This window comes from Mobula birostris, chromosome 10 (genome assembly GCF_030028105.1).
Source record: "Mobula birostris isolate sMobBir1 chromosome 10, sMobBir1.hap1, whole genome shotgun sequence".
Lineage (NCBI taxonomy): Eukaryota > Metazoa > Chordata > Chondrichthyes > Myliobatiformes > Myliobatidae > Mobula > Mobula birostris.
In genome coordinates, this window is record NC_092379.1 from 110,514,756 (window position 1) to 110,538,970 (window position 24,215).

At 41.2% G+C, this 24,215-nt stretch overlaps 1 protein-coding gene across 1 annotated transcript; it reads right to left on the reverse strand.

The window, feature by feature from the left end:
* Positions 1-2,545: 2,545 nt before the first annotated feature.
* shisa2a (shisa family member 2a) lies at positions 2,546-14,970 on the reverse strand. Its single transcript, XM_072271290.1, has 2 exons — positions 14,267-14,970; positions 2,546-4,050 (listed from the first exon to the last, which is right to left on the reverse strand). Exons 1-2 carry the CDS (start codon positions 14,553-14,555, stop codon positions 3,521-3,523), a joined length of 819 nt encoding a protein of 272 aa, XP_072127391.1. The 5' UTR covers positions 14,556-14,970; the 3' UTR covers positions 2,546-3,520.
* Positions 14,971-24,215: the final 9,245 nt, after the last annotated feature.

Sequence of the window (24,215 nt, forward strand, 5' to 3'; positions counted from 1 at the left end):
AGTAAAGGGAAACAATATTTAATAACCCAGAATTCTATAGTTAATTATTCTCTCATTTGGAAACTGGCATTTTTCCAACTGATAGCTCATTTCTGACTTTTGCAGTTTTCCCACCATTGACCATAGAATAACTGACCTGCAGTCATTGGTTTACCGTCCCCCCCCCCCCAATCGCATCTTGGAATACGTGTGCTGTGCATAAAAATATTCAGTTCTCTGGCACCACTCCTTTGTACGAGGTCAGTTAAAAGATTGTTGAAGCTATCTCAACAACCGAGCACACATTCCATTTAGGTGGGCAGAACATTCCATTTTGAATTTTTATTCCTCGCTTTCCTCATCTCCCTGTCTTTGTTGCCTTTTTAACCATGCGAATAAGATGCTCTGACAATTTTATATCTCTATTATGTCACTCCTCATCCTACCTCACTGCAGGGAAAACAAACCCAAACTATCTAATCTCTCCTCATAACTGAAGCCCTCCAATACGGCAAGATACTGGAAAACTTTCTCTACACCCTCTCCAGGACAACTATACAGTGTGGCAACCAGACCCACCCAGTTTGCAAAGTTGCAATATAACACAAATCATTGATATTTGTCACAAAAATGGATCACAGCTCCAGCCTTTGAGGTAAACTGTTGTCACAGACTTCCAACCTTCCTTCCACCACTTTAATTTTAGATTTGCTTTGAATCCCATGTTCATTAACCTTCTGAACCAGCCTACCACGTGAAGTCCATTTAAACAAGACAGCTATCACTGTCTTCATTAGTCTTGTTGGCAACCTCCTCAAAAAGCTCAATCAAGTTAATGAGGCAGGATTTCCCTCGCACAAGGTCAATCTATCCTGATCAGCTCTTGCCTGTCCAAATATAAAAATCCTGTTCCTTAGGACTCTCAAACAACTTCCCTACCACTGATATAAGGCTCATTGGCCTGCTGTTACCTGGCTTCTCAAAGAAAAAACAATATTAGTGTTGTGAGGGAAAGAATAGTGAGGGCTAATAACTAGTAAATAGGGATGTGGTTTATAGTAACAGGGAACCACAGACTAAAGTAGGGACATGGAAGGCAGCAGTGATGATACCCAAGTCTCAGGAAATCATGATATAGAGTGTACCCGTTGTAAAAGAAAACTAGATTTTCTGCTAGGCTTATGGATCATCATTTTATGCTGTAATCAGGACCTAGTCTGTAACTTAATTAAGTATTCATATCACCACATTTCTGTTACCAAAATGTGGTTTTACTATTAATCTCGCCAACAGAGAATGTAAAAGCTCTACCATGTTCAGCTAAGTCAGCTTTAGCTGGTCTCTTGGAGCATACCAGTTTTTAGAATAAATCACCCGTTATTTCAAACACCAACCAGACATAAATTATCCCTTTGATTCCTAAGGAAACCCACTATTTTCCTTGCTAACTAACTCTTGCTCCTGATGTACATTTAGTTCAAGTCATCATTATTGTTACCATTCTCCTGTTTGCTTCCATTCCATATCTGCCCCTTCCTTCACTCTTTACTTCCTTTTTCTTCATCCCATGCAAAGCAAAGGTCAAAATGGACATTGAACCCATGAACACCACACACACACTTACTGTAATTCAGTCCCCCCCCCATATTTATCATGTATTTCATTGTACTGCTACCGTAAAGTCAACAAATTTCATGACATATGATTCTGATCCTGAAGTTGACTTAGAACCTTTTAACCTATTTTACTGGATAATGGCATCCAGTTAAATAGATTAGAAGCACACAAGACCATTAGACATAGGAACAATATTAGACAATTCAGCCCACCGAGTCTGAAAATTGAAACTCCAGTTGAAAACTCATACTGAAATCTATCTCCTCTCAGAATGTATTCATATCTAAGTGGCATGACAATTCATCCACAAATGTCAGCCTCAGGAGCTTCAGTAGTTAGGCACATGCCCTATAATGTTACAGGAATTTTAAAGCAAATCCACAATTGTAAAGAAAGCAGCAGATTGGGTATTGTATTAGCAAACTATTCCTTTCCAAACCAGATGCCAGTAGTTTTTGTTATCGTCTGGAAGTCCAATTCTCCAAATTTATTCAAACAACGCAGCACCATTCAACAATTGAAATTCAACATCTGTGACATGTATTCCTGTCATTCTACACCAGGCAATTTGACAAAGGTAGAACAGATGTATTCATCCAAATAATTAAACTCCCAGCTACTTTCTACCTTTAGTCAGTCAAGCACTAACACTTCACCTACTCTTGATCTTTTAGATGTTACCATCCTCTACACTTTTCCTTCCCCACCACTTTACTGCAATCCTCCATTCACATCGGAACTTTCAGTATCTTACAAATTCATTTTAAATCTTTCCTGCTTAACCTATTCCCTTGCCGCTTCATTGTCTTTCCCAGATAGCCCCTGAAGATCCATTCAGTTAAGTGTTCTTCAGACTATCACTGAACACTCCTTGCCTTTCATGTTTGTGACATTTTGTGACCAGAGGAAATAACAATGTCAGTTGTTCACTTTTTATTTACAACCTGAGAAAATGTACAACAAAACTGTCCTTCACAAAAATTGTATAATACTTTAAGAACAAAGGAACCCGATGAGCAGTTAAAAGCATTTGTGCTTAGAAGCAAATATATAAGGGTTATCTTCCAGAAAAATATTTTTCCACACAATATACACAAATGTATTTACAAATATTCTGCATATATGCAAACCTATACAGTTCTGTAGTGGTACGTCAGAGCTCTGAAAATACCAATCGTTAAACTCCAGCTCAGTTCAATGACCTAAAATTGGAATCTTTCTGTACAGTTTTGTACCTTGCAGTTTGCATTCAGTCTGAGAAGTCTACAGATGCTCCTCTTTAATATCTTTACAGAAGAGGTCACTTCCATAAAACAAAATGAAGGATGTTGATTAACTAAGATTTTGCATTCCAAGAGATATTGCACTGATCAAACATACTAGGTCATTCACAAAATTGTGGGTCCAAAGTTCATCCTTAGTTGGTTCAGGCACTGGCTTTCATTTCCAAAATTTGGCTCCATTGATTTCAATGCTACCAAATTTCAGAAACAGCGTTCATTGCACACTTGTTATGATGCATGTATGTTTAGCACAAGCAATCGATGGGAAACTTCTACCTGCTGGTTTAATGAATTGACAGCATCACTGAAAGATGCAAATTTCTTCTAATCACTAATATTAGTAACAATCATGATGGCAATAAAATTTAATTTTTTACTTTATATTCCTAACTTTTCTTGTCAAATCAATGAATTTCAATGGACAGGTTTGGAGCAAATCACACTGTAGTGATTCATTTACTCCAGTGAGAGGGGAACAGCAGACCAGTACCAAAAGTTCACATGTTACAGCAAGGTTAAAATGAAGAAATATTACATTTTAAAAATTATTGTCTTTGACTAAATTTTTCAATATCTATTAACACAAAATATGATGTTTAAGGTTCCATGAAGACAAGTCAAGTTCCTTTGGTTGATGAATGTTACAGAGTCACAGCAGGGTATATTATCTGGTCAGCATTTAATGGCCCATGTGAATAAGGATTATTAGGTTGTTGTCCATATGCTTGTCTATCCACATATGCGGGAGCCATTACCAGTGTATGATCTGGTGGAATGCCATAGCTGAGGTATTGTGCTGGTAGAAAAGGATTTCCTGTGGATTGAGAAGGCAGGAATTGTTGAGGCTGATGACATCCCACAACTGGGAAATTAGTAGGCATGTTCATGTAGAGGTTGATACCATCTGTGCCCATGGAACAGATGTTGTTCTGTCGTCCCATAGAACTTCTAGTTGACGTTGTTGTGGTGCTGGAGGTAGAGTGGCGGGAAGGTGTTCTGATACCAGTTGGAGGAATGGGCTCCAGTAACCGGCTCTGGGTGGGGGCATCCTGCTGGTTCTCCTCTGGCTTAGGCTTTAAGCATCTGCAGCAGCAAATTGCAATGAATGAACCAACTATGACGAAGGCTACAAAAATGGAACCAACGATGAGGAACGGCAAGTACATAGGAACTGCAAAGGAAACATTAAAAATAAGTTACCATGGAGCACAAGACATTTTGCTATAGTAAGAAAGAGGGTAGAATTGCAACCTTAGTAACAGCTGTTAAACATATGAAATTCCAGCAAATGTACATTCTCCACAATAACATTCCACTAACCTCACTTGAATCACTGGAATACCGCGCAGGCAGTGATTACTGCATTTGCATCTAACGCAACAGGGGCAGAAATTGTGGGAAGACCTTAAAGTTCTTTAAAAACAAAATTACTCGCTATTTGATTTGTACCATTGTGGAGAAACTTTGTTACCATTTCAGGTCAATGTCACCTAGGGATTTAATAACAAAAAGGAAGCACTATTGTGCTAATGCAGAACAAAAGGAGTGCCTGCAACCCGATGGACTGCGTCAAGACGCAATTCAAACAGCAAGTTACACGTGTAAAGCAAAAAAGAACAATAACCAAATCTGAAATAAAAAGGAGAAAACAATGTCAGTTTTATAAATCATTTGCAAGCATACGTAACAAACAAGGAAAAACATTATGTACCATAAAAATTCCCCAAGTTTCACTTAAGTTTTATTAACTGACAACTGATAACTTGGGTATGGCACAGACACAATTATAGAAATTCCTGCCTCATAGCACAAGTAACCTGGTTTGAATCCTAATGTGCCAGTCCAAAGTTTCTCTGTGACGATGCAAGTTTTCTCCAATTTCCTCCCACATCTAAAGAGGTATTGGTTATTAGATTAATCAGCTACTTAAATCACCTTCAACATTTTCTAACGTTCTATGATTCCATCACTTTCTGACACTTAATTGCAAATGAAATGAAAAAAATCAGCACACGGGATCAGAGTACTGGTAAAACAGTCTTTAAAAAGTCAGATATAGGGACTGTGAAACAAATAACACAAGGAAATGGAAAGGATTGGATGGAGGAGGTGAAAGAAATAAAGAAAAAGAAAAAACATTGAAAAATCGCATTTAATAGAAAAATTCTAATAATTAAATTCTGATAAAGAAAAACTAAACTTTCAACATTTGATTTTTTGTATCAGAGATTAAAACAGTATTCTTCACATATGACAGTTAAAAGTTGTGGGAGTGAAATGGATAAGGGTGTAGTGTGCTTAATTAGTTTCGATTCATGGAAAGAGGGCAACTATATCGCCTTCAGTAATACGCCAAGTTCCTAGAACTGGTTATGCAAAGTTAATGATAGAAGTGCATTTCTTAAAGAAAAAATGCTGAATTTATTCATATAATCCACAATTCATATATTGGTAAACAGCATGAGCCTGTTGGTCTTATTAATTTTGTTGCCAGCCCTTGCCACATGTTCAAATCAATTGCTCAAACTTCCGGTAAAGCCCCCCACCTTCACCATTCCTCATTCCTATTTCCCTCTCTCACCTTACCTCCTTACCTGCCCATCACCTCACTCTTCTTTCTTCCATGGATCTGTCCTCTCCAATCAGATTTCCCCTTCTCCAGCCCTGCAGCTCTTTCACTAATCAACTTCCCAGCTCTTTCCTTCACCCCTCCCCTCCCCTCTCCTTGTTTCACCCATCACCTTGTGTTTCTTCCTCCTCTCTCACCACTTTCTTATTCTGACTCCTCATCTTTTTCTCCCTCAAGTCCTGATGAACGGTCTTGGCCCAAAACGTCGACTGTACTCTTTTCCATAGATGCTGCCTGGCCTGCTGAGTTCCTCTAGCATTTTGTGTGTGTTGTTCAAATATCTTCATTTAGACGAAGAAGGCAATGATCATTCAGAATTTCAAATTCCAGTACTCTATCCGCACCATTTTTGTCACTCAAACATGATCCCATGAAATTGAAGATTTATTCCTTTTTAAAAATACAGCTGTCACATGAATATGAATACAAGAACATTACACACAGGAGTATAATAGACCATTCAGGCCATCAAGTCTGCTCTGCCATTCAATCGGATTTATTTTCCCTTTCAACTCCATTCCCCCATTCTCTTGCTTTCTCTCCATAGTCTTTGACACCCTTGCCTATCAAGGACATATCAACTTCCACTTTAAATATACCATTTAACTTGGCCTCCAAAGCAATATGTCACAATGAATTCCACAGATTCACCATCTTCTGGCTAAAACATTTCTCCCCTCATGTCTGGAGGGAAATGAAGAGTCAACATTACAGGCCAAGATCCTGATGAAAGGTCAAGGCCCATAGCATCAACTATTCATTTCCCTGCATAGATGCTGCCTGACCTGCTGTGTTCCTGCAGCATTTTGTATGTAGTACTCAAGATTTTTGGCATCCACTCTTGCCTCTTTGGTATCCCCTTTTATATTATTGGCTAGCTTACATCCATATTTCATGTTATCTCACTTTATAGCTTTTTATAGTTGCCTTCTGTTGGTTTTTAAAAACGTTCCAATCTCTTAGCTTCTCACTAATTTTTGCAATATTGTCTGCCTTCTCTTTTGCTTCTACACTTTCCTTGACTTCTGTTGTCAGCGATAGTTGCCTCATCCTCCCTTTAGAATGTTTCTTCTCCCTCGGGATGAAATGATCCTGCATCTTCCAGATTACTCCTAGAGACTCCAGCCATCATTGCTCTACTATGGTCCTCTTCCATCAATTTTGGAAAACCTCTTTCTCACACCTCACTCAAATGTAATACCAATACATTATGGGGTGAAGTCTTGACGGAGCTGAACAGCGACTCCTTCAAGCTCATCCGCAGAACCAGCTTAATATCTACCCTTAATGCCTCTCTTTTTCCTTTGCAAGGTGGATGGGGTTCTGTCGGAGACCCTGAACTAGAGTTACACTCAGACTTCGGATCTTTGCAGTGGTGGGACATGGCAGTGGGGGGTCATGACCAGCTGCTTTTCGATCTCCCAAGGATGCAGCCGAGAAGAAGAGAGCACCTTCAGGGTTCCGAGGCTTTGCAGTCCTGTCGATGAACTGACTCTGCCGGTGCCACTGACACAAGTGTCACAGGGGAAAGCAGAACATCAGCAACAGTGGATTGGCTGTCGGGGGAATCTGTACTCGGCAAATCACGCGCTCTCTTTCTCTCATTGGTGGGGGAAGAATTGGTTGCCGATTCTCGAATCAGAGAACTCAGGGGAAAAAAGGTGACATGGTAGATTTTATCATCACAAATCAGCCGGTTGTTCCGTTATGTCTCTCATCTCGCTGTGAAAGGGTGACACCTCTCTGTCCTTTTATTGGGGAGAGAGGGAGAGAGCCTATGTTATGTTGAATTCTTGGCTGAATGATGATTTTCTTGTACTGCAGGTCATCGTCTTTCTTGGGGGCTTTGCTATTAGTTGCTTGGTGGGTGGAGGGGGCTGATGCTTTTTGTTTGCTGAAGCAATTGGCGCAGGGGGAGGTTCATTGCTTTGCTGCTGCTTGTGTGTGTGGGGTGTGGGGGAGGGAAGAAAGTAGGTGGGATTTGGGATTCTAACATTTTTCACTCATTCTTTGGTGTACTCCCGCTTTCATGGATGTCTGCAAAGAACCAGAATTTAAGGTTGTATATTGTATACATTTCTCGGATATTAAATGGAACTATTGAACTACATGTGATCTTAGCTTCTCCTTATCAAACAGCATGGAGAATTGTTGTGATAACTGACTCCTAAGGGTTTCTTTATCTTAAGCTCCTTAATCAAACCTAGTTCACCACAGGATCTTCTAAAAGCCAACTCAGACATTCTACAAATTCTTTCTCTGGAGATCCAGTTACAAGCTAATTTTTTTCCTTTGATCCGTATACAGAAGTCCCCCGTAATCACTGTAAATTGCTTTTCTTACATCTTTTCTATATTCTGTTGTAACTTGTACCCCACACCCTGGGTACAAATCAGATGACTGAATCAAAAGATAGGGTATTTTTATCCTTGCAGTTTCTTTACTTCACCCACAAGAAATCTACACCTGATCCTATGTTACACATTGCTAAGGATTTGATTTCACTTTTTAACCAACACAGCCACCCCAACCCCACTGCCCAATAGCCTGCCTTTTTGATAGGATGTGTATGTTTGGATATTCTGCTCCCAACTGTGATCTTCTTTCAGCTGTGACTCTGTGATATTTACAATGTCACACTTACCAATTTCTAACAGCTCTATAAGCTCACTTATCTTGTTTTACATACTCTTTGCATTCAAATGCTGTACAACACTTTTAGTCCTCTATACACCATCTCTCTTCTTAAGTTTGTCTGCACGTTACCTGAAGTTAAATTCCAATGTCATTCTAAACTTTCCATCCTTTTTTCATTCTGGAGACTTCAGGATCCTCTCCTATGCTCTCCCTCCCTTTTACTTTAGTCAAGTCACTTTTTATTGTCATTTCAACCATAACTGCTGGTACAGTACACAGTAAAAACGAGACGTTTTTCAGGACCATGGTGCTACATGAAACAATACAAAAACTACACTCCATATTTTTCCAAATGCATTGAATCCATCTCCGTATTATTTACTTCAAAGCAGTATCCACAGCTCTGGTTAGCCCTCGTTTTGATTGGCACGGTGGCATAGCAGTTCATGTAACATTTTTACTACGCCAGTGAACTTGGTTCAGTTCTGTCACTGTCTGTAAGGAGTTTATACGTTTCCCTGTGACTGTGTGGGTTTGCACCGGATTCTCCAGTTTCCACACTCTGAAGACGTACAGGTTAATCAGTCACGTGGATGTAATTAGTGGCACTAGCTCGTGAGCAGGAAGGGCCTGTTACCATGCTGTATCTCTAAGTAAATAGTAAATTAACATAAAGTTCAAAGTAAAAATTATTATCAGTGTATCTACATGCCACCACTGAAAACCTCAAGATTCTTTTTCAACAGGCACTTAGCAAATCTATAGAACAGTAATTGTAAACAGGAACTGTAAACAAATTGTGCAAATGCAGATAATAAATAGCAATAAATAACAAGCATGAAACAACAAGATAAAGAGTCAAATAGGTGCAGCTGTCCCCTTTTGTTCAAAAACTTGATGGTTGAGGGGTAGGAACTGTCCTTGAACCTGGTGGTGCGAGTCTTGAGGCACCTGTACCTTCTACCTGAAGGCAGCAGCAAGAAGAGAGCACAGCCTGGGTGGTGAGGATCTTTCATGATGCATGCTTCTTTTCTACACCAAAGTTTCATGTAGATGTGCTCAATGGTTCGTAGGGTTTTACCCATGCTGTACTGGGCCGAATCCACTACCTTTTGTAGATTTTCTGCTCAAAGGCTTTGGTGCTCCCATACCAGACCATAATAATGCCTGTCAGCACACTTTCCACCACACATCCATAGACTTTTGCCAAGGTTTTTGATGACGTGCCGAATCTTTGCAAACTCCTGAGGAAGTAGAGACATTGCTGTGCTTTTTTCACAATTATTATTAACATGATGAGTCCAGCACAGGTCCTCTGAGCTAGTGATGTCCAGGAATTTAAAGTTTCTGACCCTCCGATGATTACCCGCTCATGGACTTCTGGTTTCCCTCTACAATCAGTTCCTTGGTTTTGTTGACATTCAGTGAGAGGTTGTTATTATTACACCCTCAGCCAAACAGGAGGTATGATTAGTAACCATATGGAATACACAAATATTCATGGCATGTGGATAGCGACAAAGGTTGTATAAGGCTACAGCAGGATATAGCAGTGCGAAGTGATAATTCTGGGAAGTCAACTATGGGTAAGTCATATACAGTAATGGTAGAGCACTAAGGAATGGTGATGAACAAAGGGACCTTACAGATAATGTCCATAGTTTCTTTAGACTAGCAACAAAGGTACATAGACAGTGAAGGCATGTGGCCTGCTTTTCTTTATTGGTCCAGATATAGAATGTGAAAATTGGGATTTTATGATACAAAAACTCTCATCAAACTACACTTGGGAGTATTATGTGCACCATACTGTGTGGAGGATATGTGCTAAGGGGATTCACCAGTACATGAATTTGATTGGAAGACTTGAGTTATGGAAGCGAGTCATGGCTGGGTTTGTTTTCCCTGGAGAGAAAGATGCTGAGGGGTAACCTGATAGAGGGATATAAAATTGCTGGAGCTATTGATATGGTACATAGCAAAACAAAAGCAGCATCCATCATCAAAGACCCTCACCACCTAGGCCATATTCTTTTTTTAATGCTGCCATCAGGAAGAAGGTACAAGCACCTCAGGACTCAAGTTCGGGAACAGTTGCTACCCCTCAATCATTAGGCTCTTGAACAAAAGGAGATAACTACACTCATTCTATTTCTGGTGTTCCCAAAACTGATGGCCTCAGTTTTAAGGTCTCTTATCTTGGTATTTCACTCTCCTTTTATATCTGCATTTGCACAGGTCCACTAATCCTGTATAGTTACTGTTCTACAGAATTGCTAAGTATGCCCACAAAAATATAATCTCAGGGTTTATGTGGTGACATGCATGTACTCTTGATAATAAATTTGACTTTGACTTTGGATTTTGATAGTAAGAACCCTTTCCCCACGGTAGCAGTAGTATCAAGAGCAAGTTGCATAAGTGTGCTGTTCAATTCAATGACTGAGAGCAAGGTCAGCATTTGTTGGCAAGCTTAACATCTGCTTAACAGAAAATGTCAGAAATTATTACTAAAGTTATGATTGCAGGAGACAGAAAAATGCAAGGTGAACAGGCAATGTTAAGATGGTGCAAATAACAAAGTGCTGGAGGGATTCATCAGGTCAGCCAGCATCTGTGGAGGGAACAGGACATGCAGACCCAGGATCGGCAGTGAGGGTTTAAAGGGGAGAGCCAGTATAGGTGCAGCATTTGGAGGGGCTGATGGGCAGAATGAGGCGGGGGGTGGGTGGGAAGGGTGGAGACAGTGACAGAAGCCCAGAGGTGACAAGTGGAGAGAACAAAGGGCTGCAGATTATGGAATTTGATAAGGACAGTTGTGAATGGAATCAGATAAGAGAGGTGCTGGGCAGATGAAAACCATGAGGAGGGGAGGGGAGGGAATGTCGACTCAGACCATGAGAGGCCTGCGTTGGGCATTTTCATGCCTTACAAGGCATGATTGGAAGTCTGTGTGGGGCACCACTTCAGCAACCTTGTTGCACAGACTAGAGCAATGTGATCAAGTACCTTGTTCAAGAACACAAACATGCTACCACAGCTGAGGCTCGAACCAGCGACCTTCAGATCGCTAGACGAATGCCTTAACCACTTGGCCATGTGCCCAACCAGTGGGGGGGGGGGGTGGAAGAGAGGGGGAAGACGACCATCTGGATGATAAGCAGACAGAACCAGGTGGGGGAGGAGAATGAAACGGGCTGCAGAGGATCTGAATGAGAAAGGAATATCTTGATCACAAGGAGAAAGGAATAGAGAATAGAAATAGAAATTGGAGAATTCGATGTTTGTACAATTGGACTGTGGACTAACCAGGAGGAATATGCAGTGCTGTTACTCTAGTTTGTGTTTGGTTGCACCCTGGCAGCAGGGAAGGCTGAGGACAGGTAGTCAGGGTGGGAATGGGGAGGAAGCTTGCAACCAGGTGCTCAGCATCCTAAAAGATATTTGACCACTTTATTGGAGATCTTTGAAGAACCAACATGTGCTGTGGACAAGGGGAACCATGCACATACCATAGTTAGACTTTGATAAGGAATTTGATATCCATCTCATATGAGCTTCACCTGAGCAAGGTATCTCATTACACTCTGGGGTAAATGAACAAAAAATGAATCTGAATTGGCGCAAGCTTATCATTATATTCATCTTTCTGCATCGAGTGACACCTACTGGAACACGTTTAGTTATAGATGTCAGTGATAAAGGTACATATTTGTGAAGCCAGCCCACCCACCAGCACTGACAAATGGCTTATCAGTAAATATTCTGTGAAATTAAGCACAAAAATGTCAAAAAGTGGGTAAGAAAGAATGGTAACTGACACCCATGGAATGAATCCTGCAGCAGTTCTACAAAGGGAAAAGATTAGTGGGCAATTCTTTTTAATACAGTCATTTCAATAATTAGGTTAAAAACTACTCCATGGAGTCCAATTGTTATTGAACTTTATAACTAATGTACGCAAGCAACTATAAACATACTTTTGGAGGGTCCAAGAACCTAGTTTCATTTTCTTCTAACGTAATCTCCACTTGGCAGAAAGAGAGTTTGTTTTGGGTCTAGGGGAGTGTCCTGTTAGCCACTTGGTCAATGGAAGTTATTCATATAAAGATATATATACACAGGCACAAATATACTCTGTATACTTTCTCCGGCACTTGTTGAATATCTTGGCAAAACGAAAAACAGGCTGCTATATACTTTTTGTCACTTTAAGATATTAAATATACATTTTAATATCAATAACAGTAGAAAAATAACACTAAGTCATTATATTTGAGCTATAGAAATGATTCATTTTAGAGTCAGCAGGATCATATGATGTGAATGAATTAGTTTTTTCACTGGAACTGTAAAGGCTACAAGAAAAATCAGAAATTTTCAAAGTTCTGAAAATTTTTTTAAGGGGATACGTAGTATGAGATAGTTTCCACTGGTTAGTGCCTTGAGAACAAAGAAGCATAGATGGAGGGTTCTCAATGGAGATGTTTAGTTTCCTCTCAAAGAGGGGCATTCTTCCACATAGATGGCAGATGCAACATGAAAAGCTTTATTAAAAATGTCAATGGAGCCACAGATTATAACAGTAGTGTGGACGTTCATAGCAAAGAAGAAAATAACACAATATAGGGAGTAGGATTGTAGGAGGTAACACCAGTCAGATAACACCATGAGATTGATTGATCGCATTATACTTGCACATGATACTATACTTGTAAGAAAGATAATTACCAAAGAATGGGGAACAAATTAAATTGAAAATTATCTTACCCCTATCTAAATTTCAGATATTCACCATGTCTGAACCATAGCTATCAATTGGTCTTGTGATTAATCAAAGATTGGAACAAATTAACTGATCATTTCTTGGACAAAAGCTGGAATTTCAACATGGCCAGATTCAACTAGATAAGAGAAAACCTTCCAACATTTCCAATCCTAAATGCTACTTGCACATGGTTGTCAGATGGTAATAGAATCTTATTCTATAAACTATTCCAACTGGTCAAGAACTGGAGGATATATAGAAAGTGAATGACAAAAGAATTAAAGCCAACATGGGGATTTTTTTTCAAATTGATGAGGGATTACGCATTGCCAGGTGTAGTGATAAAGCCATATTCAACTGGGGAATTCAAAAGAGAGCTGCATTAGCAACTGAAAGGAAAAATGAAATCATGACTATATGGAGAAGGTAGGGAAGTGGAAGTATCTGGAGTGCATTTCCATTAAGGTAGTGCATGTGGCTTCCACACTGTAACCAGTCGGAGATTGGGAACTGCAGTTCCTTCACCGCCAACACTCACACGTGACTAATCACCAATTGAAAGTACTTACAATAAAGCGATGCCCCAGGATGGATTTAACATCTTCGGGAAAGGATATATGCACACAAGCATATCCAAGATACTTAAAATATACAATTATAATTTAATCTCATTCAACATGTCCTCTGATTCTGGAGTGTATATATATATATTACTGCTTTTAGAGTCCATAGTCTCCTAAGCAGCTAGACAAGTACTTGAATCACCACGCTCAGCTCAGATCAGAGTTAAATTAACCATACCTGAACCGCAGCCATCAAATGGTCCTATGATTGATTCGTGGGATAATGCTGGAAAATGGGTCTAGTGTTGATGGGTTGGCATGGCCATAGCAAAGACCATGCATTGTGTCATTTAACTCTATTATGACTCCCAGAAGCAATACTTCAAACAAACTCTCCTCAAAGCGAGTACGTTAAAGTGGAGTAATCTGAGAGAAAAGCAGAGATTGAGAAAAAATGGATAGGTGGACCTACTACCTAACAGAAACACAGTGGGCCTTATGGTCTCCAATGCAGCAAAGAGAGGCTGATTTATTTCCCACTTGCAACAAAGGCATATGGTAATGAACAACTGTAATCGGCTAGTCAACCGTATCATATAGACCAAATCGGAGGCTGTAGGACCCTGGCCGATTATCGTGATGTTAGCCCACGTACTCCGAGGATTCGACTTTTACTGCAGTTAAGTTGGTGTGGATTCTGTGTCACGTTAGTAAAGCATCTCTAAGGATGCTCTAATTCATTCGTGGAGAGGTTGCAAGAGAAGATGCTATCAGCAGAAAGTGCTCTTACCTGATACCGACTTTCCGTGGGAGCCCGGTTCTTGGTGCGCACTGTTGTCGTTGCTGCAAACGCCCTGGTCCAGTCGGTTGTCCAGGAGAGAGCAGCAATACCTGAGACCACAGGATCCGCAACACAAGGTGGCTTCCTGACCGTCGTATCTCTCTGGACACTGGAACCCCGCATGCCAGCTACCGTTACTGTCTGACCAGCCGTGGCAATATTCCCCCGAACCGGCGCAAGCACCGAGTAGACTGTTCGCAAGGAAGAAAAGCAATGTTCCAAACCGAACAGCCCCCATTACCGAAACTTGTGCAAGGAGAACCACACGGTTCACAAAGTGAATTGCAAAAGTAGTTTTACAGACGAAGAAAACGATAAAAGTTTGATTAAAGTATCAGTTCACTTGACGAATTCCCTACTGGCACGTAACTTTCTTTTTCATTCGTTCCCCTTTTTCTGGTGTCCTGAACCTCAAACTCCGGACAATGAGGGACGGAGGGCAGGAGTCTTCATTTCTCGGTGTAAAATAGCCCGATTCATGGCGCTCGGCTACTAAACTTCAGGCTGAGGGTTGCAACCAGTTTTCCATCTGCAAGCACGTCTTTCAGCCGGAAACAATGGCACAATTGCAAAAAAATCCACCCCGGTAAAATGTCTGGGACGTGCAGTTTTCAAATACTAAAGCACTCCTGAAACATTGCCCACCTCCCATTCGTCTTTGGCTCGCTGTTTTCTGAGCGGAAAAAAAAATCTTTCGCTTAAACTCTGGTAGGTGGATCCTTATAGGCTCGACCCACTGTATCCCTTCACCAATCCTGTTTACAAATCCCAGCGAGGTGCCGCCTTCAAGGGTTTGTGCTCCGCCTCTTGGCTATAGTCCCCAGCTTGATCCCCACATGGCACGGGACACTGTTCAAACAGACAATTAGAGGATCTCTATATCGCAATATATCGATAAAATGAAAGCAAAGTGCAGCGTGGTTCATTGCAGACCAGAGTGAGATGGTTCCTGGGAGGTGCCAGGACTGATATTTGCAAGCATCATGGTAATCTGTGAACTGATGTGCTTTAAGTAAAACTTGGTATTTAAAATGGAAGATGGGGAAATTAGCAGTATACAGCGCATAGGGAAATAAGTTAGATGCGACAAAACCTTTGGCAAACACATCGCCTGATTTGACTGACAACGGAAGGATGGAATGCGAATTAATAATTTATGAATGCAAATTAATTCCGTTCTTTGCTATTTTTAACAGGGGAAACCAGTCATTCAAACTAAAATGGTCGAAGTGCGTTGGATCCACGTTACCAGAAATTGTCGGCATGGTTCCAGGTACTTTACCTTAGAGGGGTATCGTTTCATTGGTGCCAGACACTCTCATCACCTGGATCTTTTTTATGGGAAATCACAGGGAAATGCGATGAGAGTGGGTCAATCTATTTGAAAAGCTGGAGATAAAATGAAACAATTGTACAGATTTCTTTGCCTTGTTTTATTTGATCCCAAAGGACTTTTAGTCTCGGGATCAAAGAAACTACAACAAATCTCGCTGTCTGGTTTACTCACGTGGAATCCGAGATCTCGAGGATGTAAAATACAAATCTGCCCTGAGTCTGACTTAGAAAGACGTTTTTAGTTTGCGTATTAAAATGTTGATTTTTTAAAAAAATTCGGGATGGTGAAATCCGATATGAAGATATAATTTGTTTCACACGTCTATATTTACAAACGCGCATGAATGAAGTATTTCAACGTCAACTTTGTTGTTGGGAGACGGAGCTGTACAGAATAAAAAGTTCCCGATTTGAGCTGAGTGATCTCGTTGGTGGTATGTTGGTACTGGGCTAGGAAACCAAATACAGTAGCTACAGGATTCCGCCTCTTGTAATTCCTGTTGGAAAATGGAATTGAATGTGGAGTCAGGCCAGAATAGCTCCAGTTCCTTACAGTCCCCTATTTCACAATAAGACCAACAATTCACATGATTGTGAAGGTTACAGTTCTTTGTTTCTTTTGCAACAAACACAAAACGCTGGAGGACTCGACTGGTCAGGCAGCATCTATGGAAACAAATAAATAGTCGACGATTCAGGACTGGAAAAGAAAGGAGAAGACGCCAGAATAAAAAGTGTGGGGGGGGGGAACGGTGGGGGTGTGGGATGAGGATCGCTAGAATGTGAAGCCAGGTGTGTGGGAAAGGTAGAAGGCTGGAGATGAAGTCATGAAGAAGGGTATCAGCCTGAAATATCGTCTGTACTTTTTCCATAGATGCTGCCTGGCCTGCTGAGGTCTCCAGCATTTGTGTGTTTTGCTTGGAATTCCAGCATCTGCAGACTTTCTCTTGTTTGTGAGAGGAAGGAATCTGATAGGAGAAGAGAGTAGACAATGGGAGATAGGAACCCAGGGGAGGTGATAGTCAGGTGAGAAAAGGTAAGAGGACCAAGTGGGGAATATGAGGAGGGGAGGGGGTAATTTTTTTACTGGAAGGAGAAATTGATATTCATGTCATCAGTTTGGAAGCTACCCGGACGGACTATAAATTATTGCTCCTCCATCCTGAGGGTGGCCTCATCTTGGCACACGACCAGGTCATGGACTGACATATCGGAACTTGAATGGAAAATCGAATGAAGATGCTTGGCTACCTGGAAGTTCCACTTTATTGGATGGAGCGGAGGCGCTCAACAGAACCCTTTGGATTTACAATGGTCTCCCTTTGTAGAGGACGCCGCATCAGGAGCACTGGACACTATAAACGACCCCAGGACCCTCGCAGGTGAAGTGTTGCCACACCTGGAAGGATTATTTGGGTCTCCGAATGGAGATGGGGGAGGAGGTGAATGGCAGGTGTAGCACTTGGGTCACTTGTAGGGATGTGCCAGCAGGGAGATTAGCGAAGAGGGAAGAATGAGCAAGGGAGTCATGGAGGCAACGATCCCTGCGGAAAGCGGAAGGTGTTGGAGGTGGAGGTTGGAGAGAGGTAAATGTATGCTCAGTGGTAGGATCCCTTTGGAGATGGCCGAGTTGCGGAGGATGATGTGTTGGATGCGGAGGCTCATGGGGTGGTAGGTAAGGACAAGAGGAACCCTATCCTGGTTAAGGCGGCGGGAAAATGGGGTGAGCGCAGATGTTGCTGAAATAGAGGAGACGCGGACAGGAGCGGCTTCAATGGTGGAGGAAGAGAAAACCTGTTCTTCGAAAAAGGAGGACATTTCTGATATTCTTTGAAGAAGGACATCCCTGATGTTCTATTGGTGTGTCCAGTCATTGAGTACTGCAGATTTCAGTTCAATAGAATAGAAACTTCTTTAAAAAACTTAAATCAGAAATGTACTATATTAACGTTAATGCATCTGAAATCTCAGACTGATGGAAACTCAGAATCCCAGTTATCAGAAAGGGTAATCAAAACCCTAAAACTCACTATGTTAGGGAAAATTTTTTAGATAAAAATATCAGGAAATGTATTATTAAGTGGTCTAGACTACATCTCAAATGGAGCTGTTTTGCATCTTCTGATTCACATATATTTGGCTAATCCAGTATTGTGTGGAAAAATAGTAGCTTTCAATAAATGACTCCTTGGCCCAAGTCATGTTGGTTCTTAAATACCTCGATCTACACTCAGTGGCCACATTATTAGGTACCTCCTGTACCTAGAAAAGTTGACACTGAGTTCATGTTGGTGGCCTTCTGTGCTGTAGCCCATCCACTTCAAAGTTCATTGTGCTGTGCATTCAGAGATGCTCTTCTGCATACCACTGTTGTCATGCATGGTTATTTGAGTTACTGTAGTCTCCCTGTAAGCTTAAAGTAGACTGACCATTCTGCCCTGATCTATCTTACTAACAATGCATTTTTACCCACAGACTGTTGCTTACTGGATTTTTTTTGTTTCTCGCACAATTCTCTATAAAATAGTATCCCCCTCTGGATCAGATGCAAACCATGCCTTCTGTACAGGTCCCACTTTCCTTGGAAAAGAGCGCAATGATCCAAAAATCTTATGCCCTCCCTCCTACACTTAGTCACATGTTAAACTGTATAACCTTTCCAGTTCTGGCCTCACTAGTACATGGCACGGGTAGGAAACTTGTGATCACAACCCTGGTTTACAGATCCTGTTTACAATTACCATTCCATAAATTTGTTAAGTATGCCCGCAGAAAAGAATCTCAGGGCTGTATGTGGTGACATGTATGTACTCTGATCATAAATTTTACTTTGAACTTTGAACTTTAATTTAGCACCTAACTCTCTGAACTCCCTATGCAGAACCTCAACACCCGTCCTACCCATGTCATTGGTACCTACATGGACCACAACCTCTGGCTTTTCACCCTTCCACTTTAGCTCCAGCAATTTCTGTAGAAATGCTTTTCAAAATTATTTGAGGAGTAGCCGTAGATTCATTAAAATCTTTATACTTGCTCAATTAATTTTGAGTAATTTTGTTTCAGCGAGTGGGAGAATTCTGATGATATACTTCCCTGAGAGATTAACTGCTTTTTCCCCTTACTTATTGCTTCTTGACACAGTCACTAAAGCATTTTCTATTTGTATTTCGGATTTCATAAACCACAATATTTTAATTTTGTCTTATGGAAAGGGGAACACTATTGAATTGTGAAAAAATACTTTGTTGATTTCATTTGCTGCTAAGACAGTTGTATATAATAGTTTAATTGTTAACAGTCATTAGATGCAAAAAATGCTGAAAGTCACATGAAGCATTTAATTCCTCATTTAAATGAGTTCTTAACGAGAGTCCATAAGTTGTCCTGGGTTGTGGAGTTAGTTCAGTGTTGGGGTGAGTGACATTATACCCTTTGGTTCAAGAAACTGATGGTTGAGGGGTAATAATTGTTCTTGAACCCAGTCATGTGGGACATGAGGCTCCTGTACCTCCTTCCTGATGGCAGCAGTGAGACCTGGGTGGCAGAGCTCCGTGATGACGGATGCTGCTTTCCTGCGACAGTGCCGCTTGTAAATGTGCTCACTAATGGGGAGGGCTTTACCTGTGATGGACTGGTCTGTATCCACTACTATTTGTTGGCCTTTCCCTTCAAGGGCATTGGTGTTTGCACACTAGGCAATGATGCAACCAGTCAGTATACTCTCCACTGCTCATCAATAGAAGTTTGTCAAAGTTTTAGATGACTTGCCAATCCTCACAAACTTCTAAAAAAGTAGAGACTAGGCGTGCCTTCTCTGTAATGGTAGTTCAGTGCTGAATCCAGGACTGATCCTTTGAAATGATAATACCAAGGAACTTAAAGTTACTGACCCTCTCCACCTCTGATCCTCTGATGAGGACTGAGACACGGACTTCCATTTTCCCCTCTCGAAGCCAATAATCAGCTCTTTAATTGCTGTGGTACCATTCAGCTAGAACACTTATCTCCCTCCTATAAGCTAATTTATCAGCATCATTGATTCAGCCAACAACAGTGATGTCATCAGGAAACTTAAGTATGTCATCGGAGCTGTACTTAAGGCTGATTTATACTTGTGCATCAAATGTACGCCGTAGGTACGGCATAGCCGCGTACCCTACACTGTACTCTACATGAGCCCTACACTGTAGCCTAACGTGCACCTTTCCCAAAATGTAACTATGTGTTGCGGCGACGCAGACCAAATAACTGTGATTGGTCCGCTTGGTAGCATCGCCTTTCCTCCTACGCTGCAATGGCTTCCCATTGGGCGACTGAAGGGCAAGGAAGGAACTCTGGCTGCAATGCTCTCCATAAAGCTTTACAGACCTCCGAAATTATGGAGGACCCTGTGCTTGATGCCAGTTTGTAGCTAGCTGCTACAGCCTGTTGACTTCCACCTGAAGCTAAAACTCAAATGGTGATTGCCAGTCTCTGAGTATACTGTGCGTACAGTGATGCAAAATAAGTGGTTAGAGACGATGAACCAAATCGTCAAATCTACCTGCCGACATCCAAAAATATTTGAAATGCATTTCCTTGTCCATGTCTCTCAATGGCCGGACAAACACAGAAAATTCACCCTCTTTCAGTTTCAGTTGCCATTGTTTGAAGTTTGAGTTTCTTCCTGTTGAGTTTCAACACGGTGGCATAGAAACCCCACCACCAACTAGCGTTTTGGCGGTGAATTGCAGAGAGATGCAGACACACCAACGCACAAGTATAAATGCTCACAACAGCGTAGCCCACTTGTGTAGGCTACGGCGCAGGCTAGTACACACAAGTATAAATCAGCCTTTAGACTCACAGCGGTAGGTGTAAAGTGAGTAGAGTAGTGGGCTAAGCACACAACCTTGTGGTGCAGCTATGCTGATGGTGATTGTGGAGGAGATTTTGATGCCAATCCAAACTAACCGAGGTATGCAAGTGAGGAAATCGAGGGTCCAGCTGCACAAGGAGGTATTGAGGCCTAGGTCTTGGAGTGTAGTAATTAGCTTTGAGAGAACAATAGTATTGATTGCAGAGCTATAATCAATGAAGAGCATCCTGATATATGCATTTTCACTATGCAGATATACCGGGGTTGAGTGAAGAGACAATGAAATGGCATCTACTGTTGCGCTATTATGACGATAGGCAGACTGGAGAGGATCCAAGTCATTCCTTAAGCAGGCAGCAGCAGAAGATCACTTACATATACTCAGTGGCTACTTGATTCTGAGGTACCTTATAAAGGTGCCATTAAATGTGTGTTCGTGGTCTTCTGTTGCTGTAGCCTATCTCCTTGAAGGTTCAATGTGTTGTGCTTTCAGAGATGCTCTTTTCACACCACTGTTGTAATGAGTGGTTATTTAAGTTACTGTCACCTTCCAGTCAGCTTGTTTGGCCATTCTCCTCTGATCTCTCTCATTCACAAGCTATTTTCGCCCACACAACTGCTGCTTCCTAGATTGTTTTTTTTTGTTTTTGGCACCATTCTCCGTAAACTCTAGAGACTGTTGTGTGTGAAAATCTCAAGAGATCAGCAATTTCTGAGATACTCAAACCACCAACAATCATTCAAAGGTCAAAGTCACTTTAATCACAATTCTTCCCTATTCTAATGTTTGGTCTGAACAACAACTCAACCTCTTGACCATGTCTGCATGCTTTTCTGCATTGAGTTGCTGCCGTATGACTGGCTGATTAGGTACTTACATTAATGAGCAGATGTACAGGCGTACGTAATAAAGTGGCCACTGAATGTATTTCTATGATGGAAGATAAGTGAGTCGCACACTCAAGCCAATATGCCACCAGTGACAAATCACATTTGAACACATATACTGTACAGGAAAGCCAACACCCTAGACAAGGAAGATTTTAATTGATAATTTGTGGGGGTTGTCCATCATGTCCAACGATGACAGGAAACCAGTCACAACCACGGATTTGGCAGCACAGTAGATATGGCAATTGCGCTTGTGAATTTGCACGTGTCAGGTAATTATTATTTGATCGTGATAGTATTTAGCTCCATACTTGTCGTCGTAGTGTTTGTCGAGACTTGGACAGAGCACCGCGATGCTTCGCTGCTGTTTTGTGTTTGGCCTTCCCTGAGATATTGGACTTTCAAGTCAACTGACTCTGAAGACTAGCAGTATTTGTTTAATGTTTAGATGTTCTTTTCAGCTGCAGCGTAGGCTTCGTTTTCCTTTTGAGAGTTTTAGTTAACGGCCCTATTTGGCCTAGCATTTATTGTTTTATTTTCCCTTTAACATTGTTCATCTTAATTTCTGTGAACCATTGACCTGCTTCAGTGTCTCTCACTCCGCACTTGGGCCAAATCCGAACCCGGTAACAGAAACCTATACAATAGCGTTTTTAAAGTGAAAAAGTCATTGCATTGGGGCAGTTCCACTCTTGAACTCAGAAGTCCAGATCTGGTGGCATGAACACGGTCACAAAATGGGGTCTTCCTTGGTTGCAGTGGGTGACCATGATGTCTTCTGTGCCTTGTCATGTCTTTCACTCTCCACGGAGCGTTGCAGTACCACCATCCTAGCCGTTGGATCTCACTGTAGATCTCATCCATCTAGTCCACCAGAGCTGACTTCACGAGCCAGGACAAGCATGTCCCTATCTCACCAGGGTATGAGGCCGTTGGCTATTCTTGCCTAGTTTAGCCAGCGTGTCGAAGCATTGTATTGGGGTGTGGTCACTGTTGCATGCAAACAGCTACTTGGAGCCACAGGAGAGAGCTGGATGTCTGGTGGGGACCAAAGGTGAGCGAGTTGCCCCAAAATGGACATGACAAGCCCTTTCATCAGAGATGCTATCCCTCCCTGGACACCCAATACACACCTGGTAATTAGTAATTGTTTTGTCACACATACTTCTTTATATGCTAGGTCATTTCATATGTTGGTACATCAAGGTAGCACAGAAGGAAAAACAATAACAGAATGCAGAATATAGCCTTACAGAGAAAATGCAGTTCTTGTAGGCAATCAAGTTGCAAGGGCCATGCTGAGGTAGACTGAGAGATCAAGAGGTCATCTTAATTGTACAAGAGATCCATTCAAGAGACAACAGTGGGATAGAAGATGACTTTGAGCCTGGTGTTATGTGTCCTCAAGTTTTTGTATCTTCTTTCTAATGGAAGGGGGAGAAGAGAGGATGACTGGGATGGAAGGGATTTTTTATTATTGGGCTTCTTTTCTGAGGCAACAGGAAGTGTGGGGAGGCTGCTTCTCATGATAAACCAGGATGTATTTACAACTCTGCGATTTATTGCTGTCTTTATATCAAGCTATTGATGGTATTTATGCATAGGAACTTGAAACTCTCAACACCTCCACCTCAACACCATTAATACAGAAAAGAGTGTGTATCCACTCTGCTTCTTGAAGTCAATGACCAACTCTTTTGTTTTGCTGAAATTGAGGTAAAGGTTTTTGCCTTGTCACTATCTCTTTCTTCTACTCCATCTTGTCACTCTTTGAAATCCAGCCCTCTATGGCGATGTTATCTGTTAACTTGCAGATGGAGTTAGAGCAGAATCTGGCCCCACAGTCATGAGCGTAGAGGAAGTAGATCAAGGAGCATACAGCACAGTCTTTTTGGGCATCAGTGTTGAGGATAATCATGGCAGGGTGTTGCTGCCGATCCTGTAAAGATTTCTGAAAATTGCAGTTTTAAAAATCTGCAGTTGCCTTTTAAAACATGGACTGTTTAAAAGCAAAGGGAAAAAAAACAAGAGAGAAGTGTTGCTGTCTTTGTAAATCTTGCAGTTTCGCATTGTTTAAGTTGTGGTAACTGATGAGATCTTCCTGGTCAACTATGGGCACAGGACTTGGCTACCTTTCTTCCCAAGCTATCAGGAAACCACCAGTGAATCAAGTCACACACATAACTGGCTTTGGGTAAAGCTCAGTTCTGCCTTCTACACTTCTGCAAAATCCAGCATCCTCCTCCACTCAGATTCCTCTAATATTTAATCATTACATTCAACAATGTCATACTCCAAAACCACAAAACCACAGGCTAATTCCTAAATGCAAACAATGTCCAAGAAGCTCACATACTACTAAAACATGAAACATCTGCTACTGTTAATGAAGTAGCAACTTGTTTTTCAAGTATAGCTGAACCCCTCTAATAGATATGTTATTAATAATATGTCACTGTGTATTCTCAATATCTTAAGCAAAATATGTAGGGAATTAAAGCTAAGTGTGCCAATTCACAAAACAACAAGAACATATTTAAAAAAATTAGATATTGAATAACTGCAAATCAGTGGCCAAGATGTCATCTATCACAAGGCACAAAATTCCTATTGTTAGAAATAAAAAATATCCTCTTTCACTGAGATTTACTAACGTATTAAAAATATTTTACTAATACATTAGAAATCAACTTGCACTTTGTATCCACCTATTAAATAAATTGCCTTGACTGCACTTCTATTTAAACTGCCTTACATAACCATGAGATGTTGTAAGTACACTTAACGCTGGCATCCAGTGAAGGAATGTAA